Source organism: Lytechinus variegatus, chromosome 8, assembly GCF_018143015.1.
Source record: "Lytechinus variegatus isolate NC3 chromosome 8, Lvar_3.0, whole genome shotgun sequence".
Lineage (NCBI taxonomy): Eukaryota > Metazoa > Echinodermata > Echinoidea > Temnopleuroida > Toxopneustidae > Lytechinus > Lytechinus variegatus.
The window spans coordinates 11,303,855-11,317,583 of record NC_054747.1 but is presented as its reverse complement, the minus strand read 5'-3'; the positions used below and the strand labels follow the sequence as shown (position 1 = coordinate 11,317,583).

The 13,729-nt window shown below is 36.2% G+C and overlaps 1 protein-coding gene across 1 annotated transcript; it reads right to left on the bottom strand.

Moving 5' to 3' along the window:
• Nucleotides 1-1,388: 1,388 nt before the first annotated feature.
• LOC121419976 (uncharacterized protein CXorf65 homolog) lies at nt 1,389-11,552 on the bottom strand. The gene is made up of 5 exons (XM_041614485.1): nt 11,087-11,552; nt 7,120-7,206; nt 4,494-4,610; nt 2,859-2,933; nt 1,389-2,153 (listed from the first exon to the last, which is right to left on the bottom strand). Exons 1-5 carry the CDS (start codon nt 11,109-11,111, stop codon nt 1,987-1,989), a joined length of 471 nt encoding a protein of 156 aa, XP_041470419.1. The 5' UTR covers nt 11,112-11,552; the 3' UTR covers nt 1,389-1,986.
• Between the last annotated feature and the right edge of the window lie 2,177 nt (nt 11,553-13,729).

The following is a 13,729-nucleotide window of genomic DNA, read 5'->3' as shown; positions in this document are numbered from 1 at the left end:
TCTCTCTTTCTCTCTCTGCCCCCCCCCCCCTCGTCATGGACCTATCCACGGAGGATTATTTATTGTTACTGGGGGGTCAGTGCTGTTGCAATGTTCAGCACCCCCAGTAACAATAGAATAATCCTCCGTGGATAGGTCCATGCCCCTCGCCCCATATCTCTCTCCAGATGGGGTTTCATTCTATTTGTACTGTAATAGGGCGCCACCATTTCATTTCGAAAGGCGACCAAAGAGCCATTTTTTCTCAATTAAATCAAATGAATGTAAAGTTACAAGACCAGGAGCCCGTTTCATAAAGTGTTACAACTGTTGCAACTTTGCCATTATGGTAACTACCATGGTAAACTTGATTTTGATTGGTTGCTGTTGTCATGGTAGTGGCCACAATGGCAAAGTTACAACAGTTGTAACTCTTCATGAAACATGCCCCTGGCCTACGTTTTTACACTCTTTTTTGTTCATCGGTTTAATGATATTCCCTTTGTATTATATTTTCTTAATACTCCCTTTATTTCAAGCTGCATGTATTTTAGGAAAAAAGGTGGGTGCCCATCCCGGCCCGCCTCCTCATAGTTACATCTCTGCCTTGGTCATCTGCTAAATTAGCTTCTAGATCGTTTTCAGTCCCGTGTGCCAATTGACAATAAATCGAAGCGGTTTTGCATCACACTACTGGATTATTAGGACTTCATGCATATTCATGATAATGGCAAAATGACAGGGTCAAATCCTGTAGGTCAGGGGGAATTGCTGGGTAGGTAACTGATATGTTCCCGCTGAATATTTCGCGTGCTTTACTGTCTGATGCCACAGGCAATTGCTTCATGACAGAATGATATTGACTTCAGTTCGACCAGTCAGCTTCAACAACAATCACCTCACCCCCCCCCCTAGCTCCCACTCCATTCCTGAAAAAACAATCATGCAGACCTTTGAAGGCAATGATATCATTATTATCATGATTATTATTGATTATGATAATAATAATCATAATAATAATGATAATAATTAAAACGTACATAGTTAAAAGCGATTTATAATCCTGTGTCACATTTCATAAAGATTTAATTTTTATTACTAATGAACAGATTTTATATTAAATACCACCAGCCAACCAGATTGTAGGATTTTAGTAGCTTTTAACTGTTAATATCAAATTTGTTAAAATAAGTTTTATGAACGAGCATCTGGATTACTATAAAATTATTTTGATGTGAGATGAGGAAAGGTTCGGGGTTCGTCAACATTTACTTTCGTCTCTATTATTCAATTTGATCATCAGAGAATTTTCATATTCGGGATATAGACGACCCCGCCCCTTTGTAATGCTGGGCATATTCTGTCAAAATAACGCAGAATTATAACAAAGACAACATACACCTTCCAAATGTTGAAATACATTTCTTTATTCTAGAACATCGTTAAGAAGCAAATGATATAACTCTTTATTTACAAGTATTTTGATTGTTCGATGCATTATTTTGAACTGTTATACTATACAGCATTGTCTTAAAAATGAGATAATTACAAATTCAATCAGAGGTGTATCACATAGCGGTCAAGAGTGACTTAAAGTATAGTCAACCTAATATGCTCAACGTGCACACGATAGCGCAATTTCCTTGATGATCATGATAGTGATGTCTAAATCAAAGTGGGGTAGTAGAAATGTTGGCCATTCACGTCTGTCTGGTAGAACTTCACATAACTGCACTGGACCAAATGGTTGTTAGACAAAATGTTGATGGACGGAATGGTATTTAACTAATAAAGTTAGACCATGTGAGGAGTAGACGAGTTAGCAATAGAGGAATTGGCAATTATTTTAGCGGACTTCTCGCTGGTATTTCCCCCGAAAGACGTATTGCCAGTACTTGTCATTGAGTCAAGCAAATTCATTCTACATATCAGCTGACGCCCATATTACTATAATGAAGTAAAAGCTTCATTAAGTGCTAATAAGTCTGTATTTATTTTCAGATGATGTTATTTTCTATCTTGGCTCTGTTTTCGTCGCCCGGTTGGTGTCGTCGACTTGGCACCCGTTCGACCGCGTTGTGAATCGCGCCCTCTATCGGCATTCCTGTTACTCTTCTTCTTACTGGTTGTCTTGCCACTGGACAGGCTGAGGTTCTCTTTCGTTGAAAGCCGAGCTGAATGTAGATTCAAAGAAAGAAAATGACCGATGAAAATAATGCTTGTGATGAATAAATCCCCTTATCTGTTCCGTAAACACAAAATGATAATAAAGAAAAACGTTTACAAGGGCGTCGGCTATTGGTGCATGCACATGCACCCTATAAGGCAGATGATCGAGTTCCGACACTGGCAAGCAAAAGGAAATTTTACCCCTTTTTTTCTTTCAACAGCTGATTTTCCTAACTTTAGTTCCATCTCCCAGGATGTGCACCCCCCATGCTCAAACCAGCCTACGCCTTTAAATAAAAAAAAACCACAGCCTATTGCCTTTAAATAATAATTAAAAAAGAATGTCTGTACGACTGTATGGGCTTAAAAGTCGGACTTTGGTATGGAGAATTTCTACGTCAGGCTCTGCTGTTTTGGAGCTATTGCAATTGTCCCCCGTACCCCTGCACAAACGCACGCACACGCATAATTAATCCAGAATTAAACCTTTTCCTTCTCTGATGCGCGAAAAACATGCCAAAAATATGAAATCTTAATTTGAGTAGATTTGGTTTCATGGAGGTATGAATTTATCAAGTACACGAGCAGTTGCCCCCCCCCCCTCGCTCGAAATTTCGAAAATTTGTATTCTACTGAAAATTTGAAGTAGGTTTAGGCTATTATAGCCAATATAAGAGCGAGAAATGAATGGAATATGAATTTTATTTTACCTAGAAAGGCAGCATCGATGGCCTCGTTGTCGTTTAGTAAAGGTATGTAATGAGGCTTGGATGATATGTCGTTTTCTGTGAAAAAAAATATATAAAAAAACAAGGAAGATTTTATTTATTTATTCGGCACTTCAAACATATTCAAGATCACAAAGCATACATTCAAATAATATCAGGGAAAATACGGCGTCTGCAATGACAAGACCTGTATTAATGAAATAAATAATTCAGATTCAGAATAATGTTTCGAAGGTTTTTATTTCTCATAACAATATTTACAATTTTATACATGCACAAATATTATAGCTTCATGATAATAATGACACAATCATGAGGATTTATGTATAATAATTTGTATATAACAACTATTACAATATATATGATACTTTTATTGCTATTGGAGATAATATTATTTGGCACTTATAACAATGGATAATTACAGTTTAAGGTTGCCTCCACTTTTCCGGTTTTTCTGTTCGTGTATTTTACAAACCGTGAACATGGTGAAGAAGTCATAAATTGTATTGCCTCGTATTTTCAAGTCTGCTATGAAATTGCATGTGTATGAAATATGCATCTAATATGAATGATCCATGATAATATATGTTTTCTTGATTATTATCCTAGTATCTCCATTCTACATACTCTACACGCTACACTTTCAGTGAAAATTATGGTCGAATGTAAAACGGTGTAGTCACTAATGTACCACTGTGGTTCTGACTCGCGTTTCTTAAAGGTCAAGTCCACCTCAGAAAAATGGTGATTTGAATTAATCGAGAAAAATCAGACAAGCAAAATGCTGAAAATTTCATTAAAATCGGATGTAAAATAAGAAAGTTATGACATTTAAAAGTTTCGCTTATTTTTAACAAAATAGTAATATGAACAAGCCAGTTTCATCCAAATGAGAGAGTCGATGATGTCACTCACTCACTCACTATTTCTTTTGTTTTTTATTGTTTGAATTGTACAATATTTCAATTTTTACGAATTTGACGATTGGGACCTCCTTGCCTGAAGCACAAAATGTTAAAATAATGGAATTCCACATGTTCAGGGAGGAATAAAACTTCATTTCACATGACAATGACGAGAAAATGAAAATATTTCATATTTCATACAATAAAATACAAAAGAAATAGTGAGTGAGTGATGTCATCAGTTCCCTCATTTGGATACTGACCGAGATGTGCATATCAGTGTTTTGTGAAATGAAGCGAAACTTTAAAATGTCATAACTTTCTTATTTTACATCCGATTTTGATGAATTTTTTCAGTGTAATGTTTGTTGAATTTTTCTCTTTTTATTTAAATCAAGTTCTTGTTGGGGTGGACTTGTCCTTTAAGATGGGGACGTTGGTTCAAATCCTCAGTACTCCAAACATTATTTTCCTCCAGCAAGGCACTTATCCATATTTTTATGCACTCAACCCAGGTGAGGTAAATGGAATTTATTCCTTAAAAAGCTGGGCGTATCATATAGCTGCGCAGGGTAGTCATGCTGCATACATGTTGGCAAAACTTGGCCTATATTCTAGAGCGCTTTAAAAGACTTCTGAAAAAGAGCTGTTAAGTACGATAACATCACCTATAATGTAAATCATTATTACTAAATTTGAAAAAATAACTTACTTTCGACTTTGATTAGAACGAATGATTCCCTTTCTTTGAGGACCTCGTTGGCGTACCTCTGAGGTGATTCGATGAGATGTTTGATATTCCCTTCCTGATCCGACAGATCTACTTCAACTGTTAAAAAAATAAACGTATGATTGAACTCAAGATAATGACAATAAAACGGAAATATGTAAAGTATCATCTAGATTATATCGCAATTTTAGTGATAATAATCACGCTATAACGATTGGACGTGTTATGAACATTCTTTTATCAATAAAATTTGACGTATTTGGAATTTTTATCGATTAAAACGTTTTCAGAACGTGCTTGTGTGGAACGTTAAAAACCAATAAACAGATCTTTCAAAATGATAAAGAAGCGGCTGAAAACATTTTTAACGTTATGAAGATAGACGTAAGAAGAGCTAAACGCCATTATCCTTTGAATAACTATAATAAATTGCATGTGATGTCAATAATATAAGAGGTGTGTGTTTGGAAGAAATGTGAACTACAGATTAAAAAGGATAGAGGTGTGATAACCTAAAAGAAAGAGAGCTTATATTGATTATGACAATCTTATCATATTCAAAGTATTAAACGCTAAATGTTCACGAAGTTGAAAAACGTTTTGTGTCTTTGCCTATTTTGTCTCCAAAATCAGTGAGAATAAAAAAAAGAACAAAATTTATAAAGGGGACGATAGAAGTCAAGATTATAGCAGCTTGGCTCCTATAGCAGGCCAGATTCCCATTAGGGATATGGCAAAACGCCTACTTGCATCCGTACAAGCTACAGAGGGGAATGCCCCGTTTCAGTCCCAGGAGCGAGTAGATCCGGCTCCAGGTTTAAATAGGGTGCTTGTTCTGCGCTGACTCCGGGGGGGGGGCACTCTGATCAGGCAAGGGTAGATGCGTGTAGCCCCCCAAACCATACGCTTGAGAACATATAGCTCCATGCCTACGAAATGAGGGGCTTGATTGATATAAGTATGGCTCTCTCCAAATGGGATTGATTGGTAACTGGAATTTAACGCGAAATGGGGGTCTGAAAATGAAGCGCTAGTAGGAGATGTCTTATGAAATTATTCGAGAGAGAGTCTAAACCATTGTGACCATATAGCAAGACGTGAAATATGAATGGGAGGGGGGGGGCTTGATATCCACACATACCAATACAGGAGTGCCAAAAAGTTACATGGCCAAGAAAAAAGGAGAAAGTGAAACAGAAAAAAACTAATAGGAAAACACATGTAAAATAATATTTTCTGCATACTTGTGTCAAAATTTATATCACAAAATCAGATTTTCATTCAATTTCTGTTTTGCTGTATCTCGCTTTGCTTGCCCGCCAATTTTAAGAAGTTTTGTTAAAGACGAAACGCCGTGTGCTAATGTTTCGCTCATTTCGCCACTAGCCTTCTATGTATACACCAAAACAACTCCAAAGTTTATACTGAGATACGGTTCACCGTTCCACTGTTTTATGATTACATACGTGTCTGATCGATATAAGGAATTACATGTAAACAATCTTATCCTACGATGGCTGTAAAACCCCGCTAGTCATACACAATGGAACGAATCGATAGTATCGATAAGAAATAGGTCCCATGTGGGATTGTTCTGATGTATGTTTTGAAAAATGGGGATACGTGATGTCTATTACAATCTAATCAGATGAGGCGGTGACCTATTCTGAAGAAAACAAACACATTTGTTGTGGCGTTTTATGCGGCTTGAACACTTTACAGAGTGGATTTGGCGCTACATAAGTCATTTTTACACTGTAATAATAATAATAATTATTATTATTATCATTATTTTTATTGTAATTATTATCATTATTATTATTGTTATTATCATTATTGTTATTATTATTAGTAGTAGTTGTATAGTAGTAGAAGTAGTAGTAATAGTAGTAGTAGTAGTAGTAGTAGTAGTAGTAGTAGTAGTAGTAGTAGTAGTAGTAGTAGTAGTAGTAGTAGTAGTAGTAGTAGTAGTAGTAGTAGTAGTAGTAGTAATATTACCTTATCATTATTAATATTATTTTAATTTGTATTGGGGTTTCTTTGTTTGTAGTTTTGTTTAGGGAGAGGGTCTTTATGGAATTGTTGTTGCCGTTGATGTTTTTGTCTCTAATTCTTTAGCTCTAATGTTTTGTTACTGGATGCAAGTAAGAAAAATATCACAGACATTTTGTACTGAGAAAAGGTTATATGGTTAACGTTATTTTATAATTTGATAATGTTGGAGTCCTCTCTTTTAATCAAGAGATAGTGATAAATATCAACCGGTAAACTTACCTCCAATAATACACTAATAAATATCAAGAGGTATCAATTCTTCGAGGGGGCGCGGTCGCACCAAGAAGATATTGGGAGCATATACTTTCATCTCCCCCCCCCAAAAAAAAAAATGAATAAATAAATAAATAAATGAATTAAAAAAAAGTAATTCAATGAAAATATATGGTTTTAGATACTCAGTTTGCGTGAAAATTCAGTGTTATATAAACAATTTTGCGCGCTAAGAGGGCCAAAATTTGTGGATTTTTTTCTTATTTTGCCCCTAATCCACAACATGTATCGACGCCCCAGCTCACATCGTCATAGAGATAAATATCAGCCGGTAACTAACCTTCCATACTACACTTGCATCTTCGCTTGATGTCTTCTAGTAAAAGCATTGTTTTACAATTAGGGTTGAAGAGAGCTTCCTCCTTTTCTGCAAAATCAAACAAAGAGAAAAAAATAAGTATGATTTGCAGTTTTCGATATCACATTTTTAAACAAAATATTCATCTTCATTCCTCTACCCCCACTCTCCCCCCCCCCCCTTCTCCCCATCTCTCTCTCCTTCTCTTCCTCACCCTCATCACTCTTGATACACACATTTGCATGCTAGATAAGGAGAATTTAAAGAAATTTTCATGAAAATATTTTATATACCCCCCCCCCGACGTCTTGATTATCTTGTTTTGCTCCATCGCTCTCTTATCATCTTGAATATGTTACACCCCCTCCCCCCCCCCCCCGCAAGAGAAAAAATAATCTTTAAAAAAACTTCCATATGACACCTTTACAACCAAACCAGTACTCAAGTACCTCATTTCTTTTCTATTTATATTTCACATTCTCCTATTCTTCATTGCTCAATATGCCCAGCCAGAAATTGAAGGCTAAACTGAAATCGTTTGTGGAATACTAAAACATCTCTGGTTTCCTTCTTAAAATAAATGAGGTGACAATAAAGATGCGCCTTGAGACATCTCTCTTTTTTATAAATTAATTGCTTGTTCTGTTCTTTAATCTTTTCTTGTTGCATGCTATAAAGTCCAGCTCTGAAGCTGGTGTCAGAATGCAAGCCGAATTCTATTTTTAACTAGCATTTTAAGGCGATTTAAGAAAAGAGTATATTTTTACCCGCAAGGCGAAACTTGTAGGTTTTCATTACAAACTAAATAGTTTTAGTCTCCATTGGCTCTCGGGGAGGAGCGCCTTTAAAAGGTTGCCCTGTTTGTTCGCATATATACTGAACATTCAGTGGCTTGATCGTTATATTTGCTAAGTGCTTTGTGATATCGCTGTTTTAAAGTGTTGTAAAATACTCTTGAAATATCTGAAGAGCGAATAGAATGAACAAAGAACGGCTACTTTCGGAGGAGAATGGAGGAGGTTAATGATGGGTTGCAAAAATGCTTAGTAACTGTAGGCGGAATATTATGGTGGGTGCAAAATGCTTGGTAATGAGGCGGGTAGGTTATGGTGGAGGTTCCAAATTGATAGGTATTGATTGGGAACGGTTAATGCAAAATGATTGGTAATGAATTGGGTTGGTTAATGGTAGAGCTACAAAATGGTTGGTAATTATGGGGGCGGGCTAGGTTAATGGAAGGGTATACAGAATGGTTGGTAATGATGAGATATAGTGGGGTGCAAAACTATTGGCAATAGGGGTGGGTTGAAAACTTACGGGGGTGCAAAATGCTTGGTAATGATGGGGGCGGGGTAGCTTAATGGTAGAGGTATACAAAGTGCTTGGTAATGATGGGGATGCAAAATTGTTGGAAATGATTTTCTTATGATTAAGCTAGGTTCATGCAGAGGTGCAAAAATGCTTCGTAATGATTGGGTAGGTTAATGTTCGGGTGGAAAATGCTTTGTAATTATGAGGACCGGGTATGTTAACGGTGAGAGTGCGTATATATAGCGATTGTGATTATTTTGGAGGTTCAATTCAACATGTTCAACTTTGCTAGGTAATGATTGGGTTCAAAATGTATAGGTATGTAGGTGGTAGAGGTGCAAAGTTTTTTGTACCGACATACTCTTTCCTGGGGGGTGCTACTACCACCCCCACTCTCATTGGTATAGATGTAAGTAAGGATAGGTGTTCGGTTCGTGTAAATAACCTACAGGTGCGTTACTGTTGATTGCTTGTCAAATGGAAGAAAGGAGATGGGTGCATACTACAGAAGAATAAACAACAAAAAGGAAAGAAGAAAGAGGAAGGAAGGAAGGAAGGAAGAGTGAGAATGCAAGGGCAAGGCAATAGGTAAAGGGGATGGAGAAGAAAAGAGAGAGGGGGAGGGGTGAACTATGTAGAGAAAGAGCGAGAATTGAATATGTAGGAATGGATAGAAAATATTGAAGAAGTGATATATTTTGAGAGAGATGGAAAGAAAGAGAGAGAGAGACGTGTAATGAATACGAAAAAAATACCTCCAAATTAAACAAGCTGTCTTGATCGTGAAATGAAGAGAAAGAGCGGGGAAGGAATGTATAGGAATAGATAGAGATTAAATGGGGAGATATATAGGAAGAGAGGGGGAGAGAGGGGGGGGGGCGTATAATAAATTCGAAAACAAATACCTCCAAATTAAACAAGCTATCTTGATTGACTAGTAAACATGCAGTCCTAATACCTAGACATTGCCTACCAACGCCATACACTGTTGCTTCTACAACGTATTTCTCATTAAGTTTATATATCCGTGTACATATCAAGCCAGGATGTGATATGGAATACGCTCACAAATATTTGCTTTTCATCCTTCTATTCTTAATTGTTTTTTCTCTTGTTTGCTCGAGGATTCTGAGCAGCAGAGAAGTGTACAAATTAGATGTACCGTTCATGTGTGTACACAGCAAAAACTGTGGTGTTAACCGGTGTGCATAGAGTACCACACCAGTTATTTTACACCGATGTTAAATTGGATGTGTTAGTTTTACACCTATAGGTGTTATTTCACCTTTTGTTATTACATTTACACTCTTTAGTGTTATGTTTAATCTCTAGGGTGTAATTTTAACACCTCAGGGTGTGGTCCTCTATTAACACCAATTGGTGTCAGTTTTAACACCGCAGTTTTTACAGTGTATAATGAGACCGTAATTGGGCTTTCACAATCGCTCTTGCGATCGTTTGCGATCATTTGGTCACAATATTATGTTGCGCACAATCGCAACGGTTGTAAGGAATCGCACCACCCATTGTGAACATGGTGAAAGGGGCTTTAAGTGCCCCCGTGATTTGTTTAGCAGTAAATAAGATGTGAAAAGCAAGAAAAAGGATGAGGAAAAGTAAGAGAGAGAGAAAAAAAAAGAAAGGAATGCACTTTATTTGTTTTTATTGTTATTTTTGATGGTGCTGATGGCGGTGATGATGATGACGATGATCATAACAACGACGACGAGGAGGATGACGACGATGATGATAATGATTTATGCCAAAATCATTGTTGTGATGAAAATTGTAGCAATTTCACATTTTGATAGATTCAAATATGCGAAAGTTCTTTTGCACCTTCAAATGATTATAATCTATTTACCTTGTTCTGGTGATATAAATAAATGGTGTATGCTTTATTCTAAATATTTAAATCCAAGAAGGGGAGATACGGGGCGGATCCAGGATTTTCCAAAAGGGTGTGCACATTTTTTCGAGGAAAAATTTGACAAGCAAAAAAAAAAGAAAGGGAGTTTTAACCAAAAATTAATGATTTTTCGCCCCCGAAAAAAAATTTGAAAAGCAAAAAATAAAAAGAGGGAAAACACTTATGTTTTAATGGCATTTAATTCTACATTACAATTTTCAATTTTGCTTCTAAAGGGGGGGGGGGAGACGGGCGGGCGGCTTTGCCCTTTGCCCCCCCCCCCCCACCTGGATCCGCCAGTGGAGAAAAAATGCATTCCATATTTCCGTATAATGTAGTAAAAATGAACTGGAACGTAGAACTTAGAATCAAAAGTTGAAAACTCCCCCCCCCCCCACATAAAATGTTCCGTAAAAAATATATACATAGTTGTAGCAGTATTAATAAAACTAGAAATTCTAATAATGATACTGATTATATCAGTAAAAATAATCAAAGATGGTATAAAATTATATCATGATGATGTTTATAATAATGATTAATGATAATAATTGCAATAATAATGATGATAATAATAATAATAATAGTAATGATAATAATAGTTATAATAATTATCATTATTATTATCTTTTTTTAATTATTATTATAGGTAAATAGATAACGATAATGCCAAGCTAATAATAACAACGATAATAATCATTATAACAGTTAATCTTGATATACACTCACCTCCATATTTCACTGTTATGAACATGATGCCAAATCAATTCTTTAAACTCCTAGTTGTAAAACTGATAAATCTTGTTCGAAAAGATCAGTCAGAATAAAGTAATCATCCTTTCATCCCGATGAGTATATACACCAAAAAATCAGCAAAAGATGCAAAAAATATGTTTTTATTCTCGTTCTTCTCCTCAGGTTATGTTTTATGAAGAATCGTTCACGCATGCAAGCACTATAAAAAGCCGGTATGAAATCATTTTGCCAATTGGAATTTCCGATGCTTGCAGAAACCCGTCGCTCTCGTCATCATAGAGTATCACAATTCCAATCCATCAACATCATAATAATCATAACATTAACTAAGGATATAGCATTGTTATAAACGCGAGTTTGACAGTCAGGAAAAATATATGTGCGTCGTCTGCGACCTCATACCGCATCTGCCACATATACCGCTATTAAAAATAGTTCGAACTTTGAATAGAATTACACATGTTTCCACCGCGCACCGCTGAACAAATTAACAAGAAACGCACAATACCAAAGTGTACAATTACCAGGGGGTAATAGCGCCTCGTAAGGGGTGCTTTGTGTGGGCTGAGGGGGACTTTCATACAAAATCTATCGATTTCTAACTTCAACAAAAGGGCGTCTCTTTATCGATTGATTTGTAATTCATTCGGTTCGTCTTTTATGAGATTCTTTTTTACTTTAGGATGTTTTTGAAAGATGACGATTATTAGAGGTACTTTGAAATTAATTACCTTGACGAGGTCATGTGTTTAGAAGTTTATTCATAAGTCTATGATAACTTGGCTTTTGTTAACTTGGCCTTTTATTGTAAGTAAAAAAGATAGTCAAATTGTTCATTTTGCTGATGGCGACAGCAAAATGACACTGAGTAAAATTTTACCCAATATTGGGTAGAAAGGAAACATGCATGTTTGTTGGGTATTTTTTACCCCATGCCAAGGCTATATTAGGCTAAATGCATGTTTTAAAGCCTGTGTATAGCTTTGGTAAAGGGTCAATAATGTGATTGATAATCGAATATCATCTAATATGACAGTCTTACTGAAGCGTAGAGACTGTAGATATTTTTCCAACTGCACTTCTCTGAGAAAATTTCAAATATTCAAATCTTGGATATATAGCGCCCTCTCTCGGCGGTGCTTGTTTTAAATTTTAAAAATGGGCATTCAAGCACTTATCTTATAAATTTAGTGATTAGATATCCAAAAGTTACAGAAAAAGAACATATCTTGAAAGTTTCAGCCCATTCCATGATTTGGAATAGGATTTAATTGAAAGACAAAACACGCAGATATTTTAATTTGATCGGGTGACTCGATCAAGTTAAATTTCCATGTAAAATCGCAAAATTTATCCTGTAAAACACATTTTCATTTCATATCCTCCACATCATAACTGTTATAGGGCATATCCATTCATATTAGCTAGCAATGAATTGGAATAGTGATAGGTGCATTTTGGTGGATTTACCAAAACTATACACAAGCTTTAAGGGTAATTTTCAACGCATGCAAAATTGCGTGAAATTTACACAATATTCGATATCTTTTTACCCATCCAACTTGCATGTTCCCATTTTACCCGACATTTGGGTAACAACACCCCCCCCCCCGATAAACCTTTTATTTAGAGTGTTGAAATTACATACTCTTTGTTTTTGTTCCTTCTCGGGTCCATATTCATTTTGCTTTAAGTTGTCTCTTTACACTGTACCTCCAATTTATTGATCGGTGTAAAATGAAGTTTAGTGCACTCTGTCCTAAATAATATTATCGAGACTTCTTCGCTCATTTTCCATTTCCATTTTTTTTCCTTTTATAGTCGCTTATTCCATATGTTTTGCTGTTTTCCCTCTTTTAATTATTTCTTATACCAATATATAGATCTTATTTTCAAATCGTCTCTTTTCCATTGGTGTTTCATCTTATCTTTCATTCATTTGTTTATTTTTGTTTTCTTTCAATTATCAATTCAGGTTCACTCCTTGCTTGTCACTATTACTTTTATTTTCTATCCTTCTAATATTTTCTCCTTGGCTCTATTTTCTCCCCCTTTCCTTGGCCATTCATGTACGTTGTAACCTTATTTCTCTTTCTCTCATTTTCCCTATTTATCATTTTATATTTCTATCTATAATACTGTTTGACTAAACATTTGCTTTCCATATTCATGTACTTGCCTTTGTGTGTGTGTGTTTCAATATCTATTGATGGACGGTAATATAGGCTAAAATATTTTTAATTTATGAGTTTCATCCATTCTCTTTTGGGATGCTGAACCCCTCCCCCCAGTGGCGGACCGTGACTAGACAAAGCATTGGGTGGGGGCACAGCATTGTTCACAGACAATGCAGTGCCCCCCCATGCTTTGTCTCGTCCGGGTCACGGTCCCCTACTGCCTCCCCCCTTCTTTCTCCCATATCTTGTCTATCGCTTTTTTCTCTGTTCTCTTCTCTATCATGTCTCTCTCCCTTCATCAACCCCCTATCTCTCCCCCCCCCTCTCTCCCTCTCCTTCTATTCGCTTCTCTTTCTCTCCCTCTCTTTCTGGTTTAACCTCCCCCTTTCACTCTCCACATCTGCGCTTCTGATACTGCTATTCAAGATTACACGGATTC

Excerpts from the sequence above, each read along its gene's own strand:
- LOC121419976 (XM_041614485.1), bottom strand. The coding sequence starts at position 11,111 with ATGTTCATAACAGTGAAATATGGAG. Across the intron at positions 7,207-11,086 it reads CATAACAGTGAAATATGGAG|AAAAGGAGGAAGCTCTCTTC; the intron begins GTGAGTGTATAT and ends TTGATTTTGCAG. Across the intron at positions 2,934-4,493 it reads CGTTCTAATCAAAGTCGAAA|AAAACGACATATCATCCAAG; the intron begins GTAAGTTATTTT and ends TTTTTTTCACAG.